This window comes from Neophocaena asiaeorientalis, unplaced genomic scaffold (assembly GCF_003031525.2).
Source record: "Neophocaena asiaeorientalis asiaeorientalis breed wild unplaced genomic scaffold, Neophocaena_asiaeorientalis_V1.1 scaffold43, whole genome shotgun sequence".
NCBI lineage: Eukaryota > Metazoa > Chordata > Mammalia > Artiodactyla > Phocoenidae > Neophocaena > Neophocaena asiaeorientalis.
In genome coordinates this window covers 15,181,305-15,200,941 of record NW_020173674.1, presented here as the reverse complement: position 1 = coordinate 15,200,941, position 19,637 = coordinate 15,181,305, and the positions used below count along the sequence as shown (strand labels likewise).

At 55.8% G+C, this 19,637-nt stretch overlaps 1 protein-coding gene across 2 annotated transcripts in view; it reads left to right on the top strand.

Annotated features, from left to right (window-relative positions):
- CD82 (CD82 molecule) overlaps nt 1-19,637 on the top strand; it is a 52,118-nt gene that overhangs the window by 12,443 nt on the left and 20,038 nt on the right. The window contains exon 2 of one of the 2 annotated variants that reach the window (XM_024748711.1): nt 14,780-14,862. In XM_024748711.1, coding sequence (XP_024604479.1) covers nt 14,800-14,862 — 63 coding nt within the window. In that variant the 5' untranslated portion in view covers nt 14,780-14,799. Of the gene's footprint in view, nt 1-14,731; nt 14,863-19,637 lie in introns of both variants that reach the window. The other variant, XM_024748710.1, reaches the window with a different exon arrangement.

Below are 19,637 nucleotides of genomic sequence, written 5' to 3'. Positions count from 1 at the left end.
CAAGCCACTTCTCCTCTCCAACCACTGGCTTCTTTATAAAAATAAGAAAGCTATCTTCCTCACCAACCACTGTGAGGCTGGCGTGAGATGCAATATGCAAAACACCTACCGCTGATGTCTCTTGGGTTCCAGGTGCTCGGGAAGTGCAGATCCCTCCCCTTGCCTGCAATCAGCTTGGGTTTCATTCCTCCTCCACCCACCCGATCCCCTGGGATGGGTGTCTGGTTGGGCATTGGTGTCAGGCTTGAACTCTATCCTCTCTGGCTGGGAGATATCCTAGGCAGATAACAGGGGAAGGATTGGGCAGAGGGACAGAATTAGCTCCAAACAGGCTCTGCCAGCCTCACGTTGTGAGCCTAGGCACAGTACCTCCTGAGCCTCAGTTTCCAGGTCTGTGGAGGGGGCATACGCCTGTGACCTGTGTTCTCAGGGTCACACAGGGCTTCCTGGGAGAGCTGGAGGAGTGGGGGTGGGAATCCAGGTGACCTGAAGTGCTGCGTGCTCCCTCACAGGAGCCTGGAGTCCGGCCAGTCCCAGTTCATTTCCATGTCCGCTTTCCTGCTGCGACACAGACAGCCCCCTTTCCCTCTGGCCACCTGGAGGCTCACCAGGCTGTTGTGCTCTTGGCTCTGGGCCTGGCGTAGGGGGTCACCATCCGTCTGGACTTGTTGCTTCCTGTGCAGCTCAGGGAGCCGGCCCAGGCCTGAAGCCCTGCCTGACTCAAGGTCCCTGCACTGAGAACTCTCAGAACCCCACCCCTGGCCCCTGGGGCTCACTGGGGGCACAGACCCCTTCCAGTAGGACCAAGCCCCTTTCCTTTCCGTTTCTGTCTGTCTGCACACACCCCTCCTACCTCTCTCTGGCCTGGAACCTTCTTGAGGTGATAATAATCACATGCTTCCCTTTGTTGTGCTAGGGCATTCTGATTCCTCAAGCCTGTCTCCTCCCTGTAAGGTAGGAGTGAATTGCTGTCATCCCAGAGAGGGGAAAGGACTTTTCAAAGCCCACAGTGGGGACTCACGACCTCCCTGCCCAGCCCCGTACCCCAGCCCTCAGTGGGTGCTCATATTCTTGGCGGAATTTTGCTGTAGGCACGCCCCTGGAGTTGGGAGTGGGAAGTGGGTTGAGAGAAGGCAAGGGTGGTGGAGTCCTAGGTCTCCAGGATTGCAGGGGCAGTATCCCTGCTTCTGGGGCTGGTGTAGGGACTGTCCCCATTGCTGAGGGGGGGAAGCTGAGGTTTAAGGGAGAGGAATGAGATAGTGAGGACCTGGCTGGGCTTTGCTCTTTCCTCCCCAGGGCTTGAGTTGGGGGGATTCCATGGGGCTGTGTGGGACCTGGGTACTCATTGTGCCTTAGGCGCTGCGGGCTGAGGTCAAGTCCCTCACCCTGCCTCAGCTCCTGTAGGGCCTGGGAGTGGCTCCAGCACCTTTCTGGTGATAAAGACCCAGCCTGCTCACGAGTCTCCGGAGGGGTGCGTGCGTGTGTGCGTGTGTGTGTGTGTGTGTGTGTGTGTGTGAGACGGGGTGGGTGTGTTTGTCCAAGCACCGCTTGGCGCTCCCAGAATCTGGGGGAGGCCAAGGCTAAGAAGAATGGTCTGGGGAAGGGATGGGCCATTGTTGAAGACTGGGGGCGGGAGGGTGGTGAACACCCCGGGTGGGCTGCAGGGCAGAGCTGGGCTGGCTCCCAGGGTGGGGTCCTGCCTGGGCCAGCAAGGCCTGCACGCCAGGTGAGCTTTTGCTTCAGGCCCCCCCTGGGGGCTTCCCGTGGAGACCAGAGAGGCCCTGAGGTCTGTGGGCTGGAGCCCTGGCTGCACGGGAGGCTCCCTTCACCTGGGATCTGTCTATCCTTCTCTGCCTGCCATTCTCTGTCTCTCTTCCCTCATCTCTGCCTCTGCCTCTCTCACTCTCCCCTGCCTCTCTTTTTACCTGCCCCACAGCCAATGCCCCCTTCAGTCTCCCATGCCTCTGAAGCCAGAGCATCTCTGGAGGGTGTAACAGGTGTTGAGGCCCAAGGCCACCCTGGCTGAGCCCAGTCTAGGGGAGCTGGAGCCGTCCCAGCCCTGCTCCTTAGCAATCCCTGAGGACCCAAGAGGCCCAGGGAGCCCTGGACAGGGATCCCTGACAGGCTGTGCTGGTCTCCTCTGTGACCTGCTTTCCTGCCCCAACTACCAGGTGTCCGGGTGGGTTAAATGGCCGCCGCCCTGCCTGGGAACTTGGGGCTTGGCCTCTGCCTGCCATGTGGGAGGTGCAGCCCTTCCTCCCAGCCCCGGAGGGCCTGGACCCCTGCAGCTGACTGTGGAAATGGGGCCCCCGGGCCACCCCTTCCTGGAGCCAGGTGCCTGCCACGGGGAGGACTGGCTGTGCTGGAGTCCGGGCCCTGTGTCTGGAGTGAGTGCCCTGGGTGCTCTGAGGCCCTCAGGATATGAGAGGGAGAGGCCTGAGAGCTGGTCTCAGAAACAGGGAGGGACGGACAGAGGGGAAGGCTGCAGGAAGCCACCAACAGAGAGAGGGACAGGTACAGAGGGGAAGACACTGGTGAGGCGGAGGGACTGAAGGACAGAGTGGGGAGGGCCCAGAGGCCCTGCAGTGCCCCCTCCTCCCCTGGCCGAGTGGCCTCTAGCTGGGTCTCAGGTGGAAGACCCTCTCTACCCCCTACACTGCACCTCCAAATTCTTGGAGTTACAGACCTGCCCTTGCCCTCCTCACTCTCCATCTTTTCTGTGTTTTCCCCCCAGGACCCATGAGAGAAAACGTACCTGTGTATACCTGTGTGTGCAGCACTTTGCCTTTACTGTGTCTCACTCACCTCCCTCTCTGTCTGTCTCTCTCTCATCAAATGTCCCCAAAGCCAAAATAGCTCTTAAGCCTAGAAAGGTGCTGAGAAGTACAGCTTGGGAAGTAGGAAGTATTAGCCCATTTTACAGATGAGGGAACTGAGGCTCAGAAAAGTTAAGTGACAGTGATGGGTAGACAGAGCCAGGGTTTGAACCCACATTCGTCCGATGCCCACCCTAACTGCTCATGCCAAGATGATTGGGGCTGCCAGATGGTGCTCCATGAGCATCTGTGCAGGAGGATGCTCTGGGAAGGCTGCTCAGAGGAGGTGGCATCTCAGGGGCCCCATCTCTTCCTTTCTGAACCCAGGGTCTGGAGGGTGTGTGCTGTGACTGCTGCCATGTGAGGTCCCTGATTAGAGCCCCCCTCCTTCTCCCTAATCACCCTGCCACCCTGCGGAGGGCCCACACCTAGCTCGCAGCCTCCCCACACCCAGCTCCCAGCCTCCATCTCCGCAGCCCTGACCCAGAGGGTAACCCTTTGTTAGCCACCTGTGCCCAGCTGGCCAGGCCCCGGGATGGGTGTGTGAGCTGATCCCTGATGCCTAGTGCCTTCCCAGAGTGTCTTCAGTTGGCTGGGTCTGGAGGCTGTGTTGTGAAACCCAGTTAATGTAGGTTGGGCCTTGGTGAGGTTATTTTAATTACGTATCATTTATAACTTCATTTCTGCAGGCAGTGCAGCATGACAGTAATGCTCAGGGGCTCTGGGTCAGGTTTTGGGGTTCAACTCCCAGCCCTATGGTCTGTGTAACCATGGGCGAGTCCCTTCACCCTGAGTCTCAGTTTCTTCAACTGTGAAATGGGGTTAAAAGCAGTGCTTACCTCATAGGGTCATTGCAAGGATAAAGTAAGCCATGTGAAGCGCTTAGCACAATCTCTCAAATAGTAACTGCAAAAACATTAGCTTTTGTTGTTATCGAATACTGAGGGCTGTGTTCTAAAGAGCCCATCCTGTCCCACAGAGGAAGAGCTGGAGGCTGGGCAGAATCACCGTGCTGCTTTATGATGATGCTGGTGTGTAATTGCTTAGTTTCCTGTCTCTGCCTTCTCCAGACTGAGCACTCCCTGAGGGCAGGGATGGGTTTCATCCATCCACTTCCTGTGTCCAGCTCCGGCCCAGCCAGAGTTGGGGGGGGGGGTGTCAAAGAACTGCATTGATTCAGGATGGAAACTGAGCAGAGATGGCCTCTTGGGAGCCCTCTGGGAGGGCAACCCCTCAGGCCTTCTGACCCATGAGCGGTTCTGGGGGGAGGCTTGCTGCCCCCTTGAGGTCGCCTCTGAGGGTTAGGCCTGGGTTCACTCACATCCTGGTGATTCAGCCTGGCCCTCTGCACCCACCACTGCCATAGCTGGCTGGTGTAGGGTAAGAGTTCCACAGCCCCTGTGTGCTTGTTACACCTGCAGACACCTGGCCCCACTCCTGGGTACTCTGATTCCACGGGCTTTGATGCTGGGTGACCCCATGTGAGAAGGCTTGGCAGTAAGGAGCAGTATCACAAAACAGGTAGGACATTGGACTCCAGAGTCAGAGGGTCTGGAGGACAAAGTTCAGCTCGGACACTGTCCTCCATGTGACTGAAGCAAGTGCCACCACCTTCCTGAGCCCCAGACACCCTGCTTATAAAACAGAGATGATGAAACCATGCTCTTCACGTGGCAGGGGGATGTGGGGTTAAATAAGATAAGATCTGTGAAGCACCGCTCACATGGGGATGCTTTCATTAACATTCGTTTCATCAGTCCTCCCTCTGCCTGACATCTATTTCAAGTTCTTGGGTGACGATAACTTTCCAGGGTCAGTTTGTAGGAATCTTTGTGTGTCCCACATCTCAAGGGAGAGTCTCTATGCATACCCTCCTCCTGCCGTGTAAGGAAGGGACTCTTTGCCTAACATGACCTCTTCTCAGAGACTCCTGCCTCTGTCATGCTTACTTTCTAGGCTTTGGCAAGCTGATTCCACCATCTTCCTGGACAAGCCTTGATATCCCTATTTTACAGATAAAGACACTGAGGCTCAGTGGGGTAGGCAGCTTGCCGAAGATTATACATCTCTGTGAAATGGGATTAGAATTTAGGTCTCTCTCAATTCAAAGTCCATACTATGAACTGGTTCATTATTTTCCATCCCACCATGGGGCTGGGGAGGGGTCCTCAGAAGGTAGTTGACCCCTGAGAGCCCACCTGGGAATCTGGGTCTTCTTGTTAGGGCCCCTAGACTGTGGGGCTCCTGGGCAGCTTCTCATATAGTCCTAAATATCTCTCTAACTTAGGGCTTCCCAACTGATGTACCCAAATGGCTGGTTATCTCCTCAGCCCTGGGAACAGAGCTCTGGGTGGGTCACCTCAGACCAGGCCCAGTGTTGTCTGTCCACATCAGGGTGCTGAACGAATATGTGTACTTCTCTACATGTATCGTGATGTGAAACACATTGGGAAGTACTGACGGCTCTAACCAGTCCCCTCCCTGCCCTGTACAAATACACTCCCCAGAAGGGTGGGGATTCGTGGTCCTCTCTGGGCCTCAGTCTCTTCATCTTACAAATGGAGACTGAAGTAGGTGATGTCCGAGGCTTTTCTAGCACTGTGAATCTGAGTGTACAAGCCTTAGAACCCGGGGTTGAGAGGGAGCAGGGTTTGCATGGGGCCCAAGCAGCCTGCAAAAAATAGGAAGGGGAGCCATGGAGAGGGAGAGGTCAGAGACTATGGCTCAACCTCAGCTTGAACCTTTGGCTGCGTTGGGCCAGGTGGGGAAGCTGCAAGTTTCAAAGTGTCTGCTCTCCCCAAAACTGCACCCTCTGTCAGAGTGGCCCCTTCTTCATGCTGAAAGCCCTCTGGTCTCATTGCTTGGGTTTCAGAGAAAAGCAAGGAAGGACCACATCTGTTGGCCTCATCAGCCAGTGAAGGAACAGTGTGGCCAGGATTGGTGGGGCTGATCTTTTCCTTCCTGACGGAAGCCAAGAGTCAGGCCTCAGAACTGGGGTAAGATGAGGTGTCAGGCAAGCAGACTGAGGTGTGGCAGGGTGGAGCAGGCGGGCTCCGCCATTGACCTAATTCACTTTGGCAGCAGGTGAAGAGAAAGGAGCTCTTGTCTCAGGTCAGACCTGAAGTTCAATCAGGGCTTAGCCACTTACTTGTGTGACCTTAGGCAAGTCACTGAACCTGAGTCTCAGTTTCTTCATCTTCTAAATAGGGGCAGTAATATCTCAGGGGGTTGTTACAGAGATTAAACGAGAGACAGTGGGAATGGCATTATACAAATGAAAAAGTGCTGTCACTCTACTGCCATAGTCTGGCCAGGGTGGCTGGTGGCCTGCATTCCTCTGCTACCCCTGGCCTCCTTCCCCCAAATGTCAGGGGTCAGTCCCAGCTTCAGGCTGTTAAGGTCCTCAGGAGAACAGGAGCCTGTCACACCGGCTCCTGGGATCATTGCTCCTTGGGTTCAGCCTCTATAAGACAAACAGGAGGCCTTGGGCTCTAAAATCCTGGGATTCCTGGGGAGGTCTGATCTGGATGTGTTTCTTCCACCCCATGGTGTTGGTGGTGGTGGGGTTTGCTCACTTGCGTTGTGAGCAGCTGACAGTGCCCCCAGAGCTCTTTATTTGCCCCATCTCAGTCCCCCAACAACCCTACGAGACAGGGGGTCCTGCTAGTATCCCCATGTTAGAGATGAGACGGCCTCAGAGAGAGGTTCAGTAACTCCCTTGCTTAAGGTCACACAGGAGGAAGCAGAGCTGGGATTCAAACCTAAGTCTTGAAGGAAATGTGAGATCCTAATCATGCTTTATGGCCTCCTGATTTTCTGGTTGCCAGGGTAAGAGCTTTTTTTTTTTTTTTTTTTTAATTTATGTTTGGCTGCGTTGGGTCTTTCATTGCTGCACGCGCGGGCTTTCTCTAGTTGCGGCGAGCAGGGGCTACTCTTTGTTGTGGTGCGTGGGCTTCTCGTTGCGGTGGCTTCTCTTGTTGCGGAGCACGGGCTCTAGGTGCACAGGCTTCAGTAGTTGTGGCACGCAGGCTCAGTAGTTGTAGCTTGCGGACTCCAGAGAGCAGGCTTAGTAGTTGTGGCGTACGGGCTTAGTTGCTCCACGGCGTGTGGGATCTTCCCGGACCAGGGCTCGAACCCGTGGCCCCTGCATTGGCAGGCAGATTCTTAACCACTGTGCCACCAGGGAGGTCCCGGGTAACAGCTTTTTATTTTTATTTTTCTGTTTTAACAACAAGGGGAAAAGGTAAGACCCAAGATGGAAAAATAAGGTAGTAGGAAGGTCAAAAAGCCAGCCCCTGGAGTCAGCGTGGGTTTCAGGAAACACATCACCTGTCACACATGAAAACAAACACAGCCACCTGTGACCAGTCTCTTTTCACGGGCAGTCGGGACAAAGTCCAGAGAACTGCAGAGCTGGGTGGCCAAGAACCAGCTTGCAGGTGGAGTGTCTGCTGACAGGCAGGTTTCCAGAGTAGAACGGCCAGGCCAGGCTTTCTCACTCCACTTTGTCTCCAAGCTGACTGAGCTCCCACGGGATCAGTTGTCTGACTCACCAAACTGGCTGGACGTCCAGGTCTCAGGCAGGCCCCTGAGGCACAGCCCGGAGGCTTAGGGACAGAGGCCCCCCCCACCCTGTGGAGGGCAGAGGCCTCCTTCCTTAGGTGGCCCAGCCCTGCCCTGTTTCACCCCACCCCCGTTGCCTGAGAGCAGCAGTAGTTACTCTCTGGCACAGAAGCCTCCAGGCTGGGCATGTATCTGGAGGCTGGATCTAGGCCCCCAGAGGGCTTCAGACTGTTGGTCATGAAATCAACAACTTCCGGATCATCATCCTCATCGTAATTGGTGGCTTTTACTTGACACTTACTAGGCGCCAGGCATTTTATGGATGCTGACTCATGTAAGCCTCACCATAGCCCATTATTAAGTCCATTTTACAAGTGGGAAAGTTGAGGCAGAGGGGTGAAGTGATTGCCCAAAGCCACACAGCTGGTAAGATGTGGCAGAGTTGGCATCTTCAGGCAGAGAGGGTGGGAGGGAGGAGGGGGCCAGGGGGCCAGCACGGATCGAGCCCTACTAGGTGCTAGCCTGGTTGCACTTCACCTTCACACCTGTGAGGGGTGGGTGGGTTTAGTCTCCCCGTTCACTGATAAGGAGGCAGCTCTGTAGGTTACGTGGCCCGTATGTAGCAGATCCAGGGGTGGGAACCAAGGGCTGCTGTGTGACTCTGAGTCCAGTTCTCCTTCAGTCTCTATGCGGAAGGCCCGGTGAGCTGGGGCAGGACAGCAGATGGAAAGAGAAAAGCCCGGACCAGGAATCTGCAGGTCCTCCACTGTGTGTGCAGCCCTGATTTTGCTCTGTGACCTGTGGTCTCCTGCTTTCTCTGGCCCCTCTGAGAAAGGCAAGGATCTCAAAAGTCCTCTGCGCAGTGGATATCGCTCTCTGGTGAATGATGCGGGGCATGTGCCTTCAGGAAGTGGAGGATGGAGCAGAGGTCCAGGAAGCTTCGTGGGAGATTCTCCCCGGCCAGGACGTGCTGCACCCGGGACCCCAGGCCTTCCTGCATCCCACGCAGAGCAGAGGCACCAGGCCGTGCTGGGTCTCAATACATGAGAATCCCCTGGGAAGCTTAAAAAAAAAACAAACCCAATGCCCAGGCTGCACCCCAGGCCAATTAAAGCAGGATCTCAGGGGCTTGGGGGAGGGGATTGGCGGGGCAGGCACCAGCACGTTTTAGAGCTCTCCGGATAATTCTAATGTATGGCCAAGACTGGGGGCCACTGCTCTCAAGCAACTGGGAGACGGGGAAAGTAAGTCCTGGCTTTCCAGGGTTAGTGGGCCCCTGAAACCGGATGGAAGCGTGTGCCTGCCTGTCTTCATGCATCTTTATAGAGAGAGGGTTCACGGCTTCTATCAGGCTTTTCTGACCCAAAGGAGATTAAAATCCAGTCCTGGTAGGAAGCAACCCCCTCCCCACAAGCCAATGATGTCATTTTTAAGGCCCAGAAACCTCCAGTTGCAGGATCAAAGCTGGTTTTTCTTATCTCCTCTAAGAAACCTTTCCTGACCTCCCCAGACTTCCCTTTCTGTTCCTTCTTCCTGCAAATACACATCCAGGGGTTACTACGTGCTAGGCACTGTCCTAGGCTCTGGGGTACGGGGCAAGTGAGACAGACGCAGCCCCTCCCCTGAAGGAACCATATTCTAATGGGGGCTCCGGATACCCCAGTGGACCAGTAGGATGACTGCAATGAGCAGGGTCATGTGACAGGCTCAGGTGTCAAAGCTGCTGTTCCTTAGAGTTCTCAGGGAAGCCCCCATACCCAAGAGTCTGATGACTTGCGTAGGGCAAGGACAGGCGGCTGTGCATGGGCATATTTTGGTTCTAACGCGCAGCTAGAGTTGAGGCCTGCTGTATAGATCAGGTGTTCGGGTAGGGCCTCTGGGAGGAGTAACTCAGTCTACTTATAGGAAGAGAAGGAGCCAGCCAGGGGCTTTGGGGGAAGATGCTCCTGGCAGAGGAGCCGTGAGGGCAAAGGCGCTTAGGTGGGCAGGGGCCTGGTGTACAGAACAATAAGAAAGAGCGGCCTTAGGGATGAAGGTGGGATGGGGAGGACGGAGGTGCTGAGGACCGAGGAGGGGCAGGGCCAACCAGGCAGGGCCCCGCTGGCCACATAAGAGTCTGGATTTTATAGCAAAGTGTCAGCTACATCACCACTGGAGGGCTGCAGGCAAAGGAGTGACAAGATCTAGTTAGCATTTTTCCAAGAGCCCTCCCTGCAGTGTGCCTAACAGCTTGACAAGGGCAGGAGTGGAGCCTGTGACCAGTCAGGGAGCTGCACTGGTCCAGGGGGGAGGTGAGGCATGGGGCCGGGAGAGGTGGCGGATTGGAGGAGATGCATGTGGGCTGTGGGATGAGGGGAATGGGGAAGAGATGCGAGCATGGCTCTCAGGTGCTGGGTCTGAGCCAGCTGGTGGGTCAAAGGGCCGTGCATCTCCTCGCCTCCTTTGAATCCTGCAGCACATAGAGTCCAGGAGCCCTGGCCCCCAAGGGACCCTCAAGGGCCTAATATGTATTCCATGTGATGTTAGGCTCTTGAGTGAAAGATGGTTTTAAGTCAGCAGTGTTTACTGCCAGGTGTCTTGGAGACACTAAGTGTCTAATGTACAGTGACTCGGGGAGAAATGGCGCTCCACAAACTTGGTGACAGCAAAGACTCTTGTTCTTAAGGGCGTGTCTTCTAGGACTTGTGTTTGGAAGAACTACTGTGGAAAATGCTGCTGCTCTGGTCCCCCAGCCTGTTGTTTGATCGTTGAGGAGGCAGGTCCGGGGCAGGGGGCGGGGAGGTCCGGGGACAGTCCGGGGACAGTCACCTGTGCTGGGTCTCAAACAGCACGTCCCATCAGAGCAGGTGCCGAGCACAAACCTCTGGACTTGAGGGGCTGCACCACCGCACCACTTGGTTTCCCCAAGGCTATTCAGGGGCACCCAGGTTCTGGGGTCAGGCTGGAGGGCTCCTCCCCTAACCTCAAGTGAAGGATAAACCAACCTCCGATGCTGCAGGGGTGGACTCACAGAGCCCCAACACAGACAAGAGGTTCCCTTAAAAAAGGGGATCTTCCCCAGGGGCTCCGGGGAAGGCGAGGGAGCCTTGCTTGTGTGTCCTGGCATGCAGAGGTGGCCCAGGGTGCTCACCCTACACATCTCCCACCCCACCCCTTGGGGGAAGACAGAAGAAGGCTGTAAAGAGAGTCTCAGCTGATTTAGGGGCAGTGGAGCTCAGACTCCCTTTGTGTGACTGAGTACTTGAAAGTCCCGGTGTTCTATGTGGAAGTTCCTTCCCCTCCCCTTCACCTCTCCATCTATCCACTCAACCATCCCTCCACTCATCCCTCCTTCCATCCCCCATCTATCCCTTCATCCATGTACTCATCCCTCCTTCTCTCCCTCCATCCCTTCCTCCATCCATGCATCTAGTCTTTCATTCAGCAAATTTGTTGGGAGCCTACTTTGACCTCGTAAATAATACATAGTCTCTCCCCTCAAGCTATCACAGTCCACGGGGGAGATGGGCAAGTAAGTAGAAAACTACTGTACAGCATCATGGGTTATAATAGTAACCTCCACTTATTGAAAACCTATTCCATGCCAGGCATTTTACCCACGTTATCTAATTTAATCTCTGGGCAAATCTGCCAAAAAGGTTTTATTTTCCTCTTCTCACAGATGAGTTAGTTGGGATTCAGAGAGGTTAAGTCACTTGTCCAAGGTCACACAGCTAGAAGGTAATAGAACATCATTCACACCCAGGCAGTTTGATGCCAGAGCCCATCGCAGGAACTGCTCTAGTATCCAGTGCCATTGGAAGGAAGCAGAGGGGGAGGGCTTCTAACCAGCATACGTGTTGGTGGGGAGCGCGTGGCCCTGATGGTGGTGACAAGTGTGGCTGGAGTAGGAGGTGTCCTGGAGGAGGTGGATGTCTGAGGTGTGTATTAAAGGATGAGCAGGAGTTAGTAAACTATTGGTAGCATAATAATTCCATTGTATAAACTGATTTGGCATAAAATTATATATTTGGTCAATTTAAATTGGAGTTGCTTAGAAATGGTCAGTTTACCTGCTATAGAGTATAACATAAAATCAGCACCTCCTTCCTACTGCTCACAGAGCTGTCGGTGCCTGTTCCAGAATTTTCCAAATAAGATGTACTTGCATCTCGTTCCCTTGTTTTGTGGCTTTCCAGACATCCTCACAGGAAAGCACGGGCAGACCTTCTAGGGTTTCTGTAAAGCACAATATTGGGAGACTCTCTCTTTGTTTAGTTTCATGAGCAAGTGAAACGCTCACCCTTCACTCCTTCCACAAGTGCCCATAAAGACACTTACCCAGCTCCAGCTCATCCAGCCCTGACTGTGCGAGGCGCTGATCTCACTTTTCTTTATAACAGGGGGTTCAGTTGGGAAACGAGGCCCTGTGAGTCCTTTCTCTGTGGCTGTGCATTGGCAGAGCTAGGATTCGAACCCTTGTCTATTCGATTCCTGCCACCCAGCTCGTTCTCCCCCAAGATCCCGAGCTAATGGCAGTCCTAATCCTTGTCACCTTTCACAGACACTTGTGTGTGTGCCATCTGATCCCCTGCCCCAGGGGCCTGCAAACTTCTTCCATAAGGGGGCAGGCAGTAAATGTTTTAGGCTTTGTGGGGCAGTGGCCTCTTGTCATAACCAGCCCACTCTGCTGTTGCCTGTGACAGCAGCCGTGGACAATACAGCTGGGTGCCAATACAACTGAACTTATTTATTTTAATTTTCCGTGTTACAAAATAGTCTTTTTATTTTTTCCCAACTGTTTAAAAATGAAAAATCTGTTCTTAGCTTGCAAGACGCACAGAATAGAGGCGGTAGGTTGGATTTGATCCACAGGCCCCACCTGGCTAATCCCTGCCCTATACCAACCCTTATTGTTGTGGATGAGGAAACTGAGGTTCAGGCCTCTCAGGGTGGGCGGGCAGAGCTAGAGCGTAACCACAGGCCCTCTGAATCCGACTTTGGGGTCTCCTCGGGGCTTGGTGGTGTTTATGGGCTCCCTGAGGTTGATGCCAGACCCCATCATGGGGCAACCTGGATACGTCCCCAGACTGAGCTGACTCCCAGCCCTTCGTGGAACCGCCCAGCTTCTGCCCAGTATGGAGAACGTGTTCAACTCCTGCTCCCTGTTTCTGTGAGCGGGGAATGTCAACACTTGCGGGGCAGAAACACTTTGTATCCTGGATCTTGGCCAACAGGCCCTGGAGCCACCCACCCCGGGCTCGGATTCTCAGCCCCTTCTCTCCCCTCAGGCGATTCCCAGGTAGTCTCTGGGCCTGCCCTGATTGGCCAACCCACCTGCCAGTCATGGGGCTGCCTGGCTCCTGTTTTAGTGTCTGAACCCACCCAGCTGCCTCCTGGAGAGGAGGAGGCGGCCTAAGGGGCCAGGAGGACTGGGTTCTGTCCTTGCTGGTCCATGTGGCCTTGGGCAAGCTGCTTCACCGCTCTGAGCTTTAGTTTGCTTGTAGGATGCTGAAGGGCTTTCTTTGCCCTACGCCTACTTCAGTTTGTGTGAGTGACAAGAGGCCAGCGGGGGTGCCCGGAGAATCGGGGGATACCAGCCCAGCAGCCTCTGCCTCCTTGCCCACGCACCAGAGCTCCTTTGAGCAGTGACCTTGGTGCTCACCACCTACCTGGACAATGGAATCCCAGCCATCCCCAGAGACCCCTTTATACAGCCTTGGCCGCTCCCCGGAAGGCAGCCCTTCACAGATCTTGACCTCGGGAGTTACCACTGCCTAACGAGCTATGTTTCTCGGGCAAGTTACCTCATCTCTCTGAGGCTGTCCCCCCACCCCCATGCTCCCCAGGACAGGAAGACCTTCCTCACCTTCTGGGCAGGTCGTGAGGATTAAAGGGATGACACATACCAATGGCTGTCCAGAGCAGATGCCGTTCAGGGGGAGGCCAGGTGTTCACTGTTGTCTAAGAACTGCCCCTTTCTGAACACCCGCCGCCCAGCAAGGCTGCCCTGGACACCCAGCCTGAGCGGAGGATGTGGGAGCCGGAGAGTGGAGAAACTCCCTTGCCTGTGCAACACGGCTGGCGGACATCAGTTGCCAAAGGACTGTTTCAACACTTCTCCAGTTTCACAAGAATGCAGCCAGCGTCCCGTTCCCGCTGCTGCCCGCTCAAATGCTGTGCTGGAGCTCTTCTGGGGAAATGATGATTTATCTATAAGCTGCTTGGGGCTGAGAGACTCAAGCAGGTCCCTGATAGGAAAGAAAAACAGGCCTCCTTTGGTGGGAGACTCCTTCCTCTCTTGCTGTTTCACTCCGCACCCCTTTACGAAGCGCCTGTGGTTGCCAGGCGCTGCGCTGGGAGGGGAGAGAGGAAACAAAGCTCTCCTTCATGTGGACCATCCCCAGCAGGCCTTCCTGGGGCCAGGCCTGGGTTCAGGATCTCAGATCTCTGGATCTCCCGACACGGGGCGGGGGTGGGGGGAGGGCACGGAGGGGAAGCCCTTGTTTTCTCCCCCTCTGGGCCTGGGGGAAGCCCCAGGTGGAGTTGCTGAGGCCAGACTTCCCTGGTTCTGAGTCACTGTTGTCCCCGCATTTCTCAGACCCAGGTCTTGGACCCTGGAGCCTGGAGGAGTGTTCAGTCTCATCTCCCCACGTAGCTCTTGAATTCCCCATAAGTCTTTAGTCAGATGTTGCTTCCATGCCACTTGTGACGGGGTGCTCGTTGCCAGGCAGTCTTTTGCTTCGTTGGAGGCTTTGCTTCATGCTGTGCCTGAATCTCCCCCTTAACTCCCCTACCCCGGTCACTGGAGGTGTAAAGTCGAAGCTGGGCTCCCACTTGGCAAAAATGATACGAGAAGGGCAAGGGGACCTCCGTGTGGACAGGGGAGAGTCACAAGGCTTAGGACTGCCTTGCACCCTTGCAGGAGGAAGAAGGGATAAAGCCCACGCCTTGGGCCCTCCGTTCCGTCTGCTCGGTGACCTGCTTCTCCCCACCCCCCAGCCCAGCTCTGCCCACACAGCTGTCCCAGTCCAGCTGTCTCGGCCCCAGCTGCCTGTGCTGGCTCCCTTAGCCCCATGGGGCCTGAGGGCCGTGGCCATTCCTGGGGTTTCTGGCCTCAGGGAGCCTGAGGGTCTCCTCCATAATTTTCCTCTAGGCTGAGCCCTGGTGAAGTGGCTGACCCAGACCCCAGCTGCCACCTACCCCCCACACCCTACTGCATGGCTTTGGGTCAGTCATCTAAGCTCTCTGGGCCTCCGGGTCCCCTGAAACAGGACCTGACCTAAGGTGGGGGGGGGGGGGGTGAGCTGGGATGATCTGGGGCCGGTGGGTCTGGGGTACCCACCAGCATTGATTCCCTCTCCTCTCCCCAGCCCCCAGCCAGGTCCCGCCCCGCGCTGACCAACGTGCCTTCTCCACAGGGAGCTCCCGGACCAGCAGGATGGGGTCAGCCTGTATCAAAGTCACCAAATACTTCCTCTTCCTCTTCAACTTGCTCTTCTTTGTAAGTATGACCCATGCTACCCAGATGCCTCCAAAAGAGATGCTCCTCCCGGGCACGTCCCAGTCCAAGTCCCTCCAACCTGGGGATGGTGGTGGGGTGTGGCTGGGGTCAGGGGGCTGAGGCCAGACTGTTGGAAATGGAAGCAGGTGGGAGCAGTGAGGAGATTCCCAGCGTTCCCAGCTGGCTGGATGGCAGAGCACTGGATGGCTCCCCCAGCCTTCCCCCTTCCTGGAGCACCGAGGCCGCCACACCCGGGCTCTCAGGGCCGGAGGTGGGCGTGGGGAGAGGAGAACCCCCGGGGCATCCCCTGACTCCTCATCGGGAAGTTGTAGGGGAGCCTCTGGGATCTTTCTCGTCCTGTCCTGACTCTCCATCCTCCTCCACCCGCTCTGAAGAATTTGCCTGTTAACAGGTCTGGGTCTCAACTGCCCCCATCACACTCCCACCCACATGGTGGGGGGTGTCCCTGGAGCTCCCAGAGAGTGGGCAAGAGGAGGCTGGGCTCTGGGCCGGGGTGAGGACACAGTGGTCCTTCCCCAGACCCACCCTGGCAGGCGTCACCCGGTCATGAGCCCCGGGGCCGCCCAGATATAAGCTCTGTGCACATCTGGAGCTGCTTTTCCTGGGGCCCCAATTTTCCTCTCTGGTTTGGCAAGACAGACTCCTGCCTTGGAGTTGCCAGGATGATGGAATGAGTGTGTGTGTGTGTGTGTGTGCGTGCGTGCGTGTGTGAGATTATGTGTAAGTATATATGTGTGTGAGTATATGTGAGGTTATGTGTGTGCGTGAGTGTGTGTATGTGTGAGTATATATGGGTGTGAGGGTGTGGGTGTGTGAGCGAGTGTGTGTGTGAGTGTATGAGTGTGCATGTGTGAGGGTGTGAGTGTGTGTGATGGGGTGGGGCTGTGGGGAGAGTGGCCTGGAGAGACCTTCAAAGGAGTGCTGCTGGGCTTCCCTGGTGGCGCAGTGGTTGAGAGTCCGCCTGCCGATGCAGGGGACACGGGTTCGTGCCCCGGTCCGCGAGGACCCCACATGCTGCGGAGCGGCTGGGCCCGTGAGCCATGGCCGCTGAGCCTGTGCATCCGGAGCCTGTGCTCCGCAACGGGAGAGGCCACAACAGTGAGAGGCCCGCGTACCGCAAAAAAAAAAAAAAAAAAAAAAAAAGGAGTGCTGCTGGGGACTGTGGCCTCTCATGGTGTTGGTTCACCCTATACTGTTAAAAACATCAGATTTTTTAATAGGATATTTATTATGATTCAATTTTAGTTTTTAAAATGTACACATACATGAATATTTTTGAGAGGAGAAGAAAATACTTCCAAATGTTAGTGTTGGGATTCCTGGGAATTTGGGTTTTATTCTTTTTGCTTCTCTGCAGTTTCCAAATTTTCTACAACAGACATGAATTTCTTGTAGAAAAAAAAAGTTTTACATTACAAGTTACATAGGATTATAGAAAGTGTGGAAAATAAAGAATCTTTCTAAACTCCCCCTCATAACTTTAACCCAACACACAGATACTTACAAGTGTGTTCCTGGCACACACAAGTACACCCACGTGCACACACACACACACACGCACACGCACATGCACGTGGACAGCCCTGGTGTTGCCTGCCCTACTGGTCGTCCACCTTGGCTCCGACCCCAGCTCCCCTCTCAAGGACGGCACTGGGGCCCCACTGCAGCTCTGGCCCTCCACTGATGGCAGCCGGGCCTGGGCACCTGGGTTTCCCAGCTTGGCGGTCAGGTCCCTCCCAGCTGGGCCAGGCTTCTGGAAAAAAGTGGCTGCCCACACAGGCATGCCTTTCCTGGCAGGCACTTGGCTCCCAGGCTGAGGCCCAGCTTTAAGGGCCAGCTGGCCAGGGTGGGGTGGGGAGTGTGGGAGCCCTGTGGTTCTGTCCCTGGGGCTCTAGGGACTGGAGGGAGGAGTCTGGGCTATAGCCTCGGAGGTGGCAGGGCTTGGGGTTCAAGGGCAGAGACACCCCCTCTCCCCCCATGCAGTGGGAGGGAGGGAGGTAGAGACTTCATGGAGAAAGAGAGAGGGGTTGATGGTTTGGGGCCAAGACGTCCCTTCCGCTCCCAGTCTCGCCTATGGAACCAGAGCCTAGAAGAGCTTCCCTTGGGCCTGAGCTCTGGGGACCGGTCTCGCTTGGCCTCCTCCCAGCCACTCCAGGGCCCTGGGGGGCAGGTGTTCACTCCCTGTGTGCTGGGGCCCAGGACGGGGCCCATCAGGATAGTGGTGGAGGGGAGGTAGTGGGGGAGAGGGGAAGCTTTTATCACAGGAGGGTGAGAGGGAAAGGAAAGAGTGAGAGGAGACTCTGTGTGTGTGTGTGTGTGTGTGTGTGTGTGTGTGTTCATTCACAAATACTTCTCCACCAAATGTGTCTTTGACACCCCTGTGTATTCAGACCCTGTCCTGGGTGCCGGCTAGACATTCACCAGCAGGAGAGCCACGACTTCTTCACTCACAGGGCTTATGTTCTGGGGGGTAATGGGCTTCGATCAAATGCTTACTCCAACGGATGATAAAATTGCAGTTGTAGGCGCTCCTGGGAAAGATGGATATGGCCCCTAAGAGAGAGCAGATAACAAGGCACTTGACCTTGTCAGGGTGGTCAGTAAGAGCTGCCTGGAGTTCTGTGTGAGGCTGGGGAGAGCGGGGTCCCGGCAGCAGGAGCGGAAGTCCAGCACAGGGGGAGTGGGCCAGCGCGTGCCGCTCCGGGGCTTGGGCCGCGTAGCCCTTCCAGGAAGGATCTGGGTCTTTGTTTCATGCACAGTGGGAAGCGGTTACATGATTGAACTCGTGGTCTGGCAGAATCACTCTGGTTGCCATGTGTGCTCATGCATGCACGCGGGTACACGTGTACCCCCTCGCCTTCACTCCCTCCGGACCCCAAACTCCCCAGAAAATTGCCCTGTCCTCAGCTTTTCTCAGATCCTAGGAGACCCTGAGGCCGCGGCTGCCGTGGCCATTCTGAGGGTAGGACGCTGGCTGTGAGACTCCTGGCTCCTGTTGGGAGATTCTGGTGGGTCTGGGTGGGGTGGGTTAATGTGGGGTGTGTCCCGTGGCCCCAGTCATGGTTCACAGAGAAAGGGGGTTTTGTGGTTCCTCTCCCAGTCTGGTCGGCCCCCTGCCCTGGCCTCGTTTCTGGCTGTCCCGTGGCCTGGCGCTGATCCAGCCACACCTGGCACTCAGGCCATAGTCATCAGACGTGCAGGGGAGCTGAAATGGCAGCGCCAGGTACTTCGCTCCCTGGATTCCGGGAGGCGAGCCGAGGAGCCTGGCTGGGAAGTCTGGGATTTTACTCTCTTTGGGATTATATTTGCCCAGAGGGCAGTTTCTGCCCTGTCTTGAACTCTCTATTTGGGAGGACTGTTCCCCCTGCAGCCCTGCCCCGTGAGTGCAGGAGGTGAGCGGACAGGGGCTCTGCCACGTGGGTCTGAGGTGGCAGGGGCAGACCACGGGCCAGCTGTGCTGTGAGGTGTGAGGCTGGGGTGAGTAGGGCTTCAGGAGTCTTTGGGAACCTAACTGCCGGGTCCTGTAAAGCCCACCTTCCACCCCGCAAGCTGTGCAGTCTGAGGTGCCCCCACTTTCGGGTGGGCACTTCCTCTCCCCAGGGACTGGCTTTCTAGGCTAAGGCCCGGGACGGACCCGAAGTATGCCTGCAGCTGATGTGCTACCATCTGGCGTAGCTGTATAGTCAGACCTGACTTGGAGCCCCTGATGAGTGAATTGGGTGACCTCAGGTGAGGTTAGGACCTCAGTTTCCCCATCTGTTAAGTGAGGACGATAACAGGGCCCATCTGACAAGGAGAGAGGAGGGGACAAGTGAGTGGCTGGGGACAAATGTGGGGAGGTCCTTGTGCTTTCCTCTTCCTGGTCGTCAGCTGCTGTTGTCTTTAAGAAACCTGGGCCAGGGAGAGATGAGTGAGGCACTCACTTTGGGATCAGAAACAGCACGGCACTGCATCACATCGGGGCCCCGCTCCTTTTCAAAAGGACAAATCAGGAACACCAAGCCTGTCTTTATTGAAAAGCTTGATATTTTGTTCATCATGATGGATTATTTTCCCCCCATTAATTTTCATTTCTTAAAACTGATTGCTGTAAACTCATTTATCTTGGTTCCTGAGTGTTTCTGGTGTCCCCTGAATTTTCACATGTGAGGCAAATGCCCCATTCACCTTACCCAGCGTCCCAGCTCTGGTGGTTAAGATCTGTAGAGCAAGGCTGATAAACCCCTGGGACCGAGCGGCTCATCCCAGGCTGAGGGCGTTATCAGTAGCTACTGCTCTCGCACCAGAGGTTACGGGATGACGGCTGAGGCGGGGACCCAGGGCTGGTAGTAAAGGTGGGTGGTGACATGCTGGGACCCTGAAGGTGGGTTATCCCCCAGGTAGACCCAGGCCAGGCCCCAGGGAAAGGCCAAACTTATGGGGTGATGCAAGCCTCCCCACCTCCATCCCCTCAAGGGAACCTGTGCTTTTGCCCAGACTGCAGGCCCTTCCCCAGCCTTGGCTGGCTTAATGGGATCTTGCTGGGCTGATCTTGGCTGGGGGAGGTGAGCTCCGGTTATGGGTCTGCCCCCTGGTGGAGGAAAGAGAGGCAGGGAATACCTGGGCCTATGCCAGCCACCCTACCCCGTCCCCACCACCATTCGTTTGCTTTTCTAATCCTGCCTTTACACAGTTTGGTTCATGAACTCACTCATCCGCAGGGGCCCTCAACACCTGGTGCGCCCAGGCCCACAGAGCTGCATGCAACCCAGCCC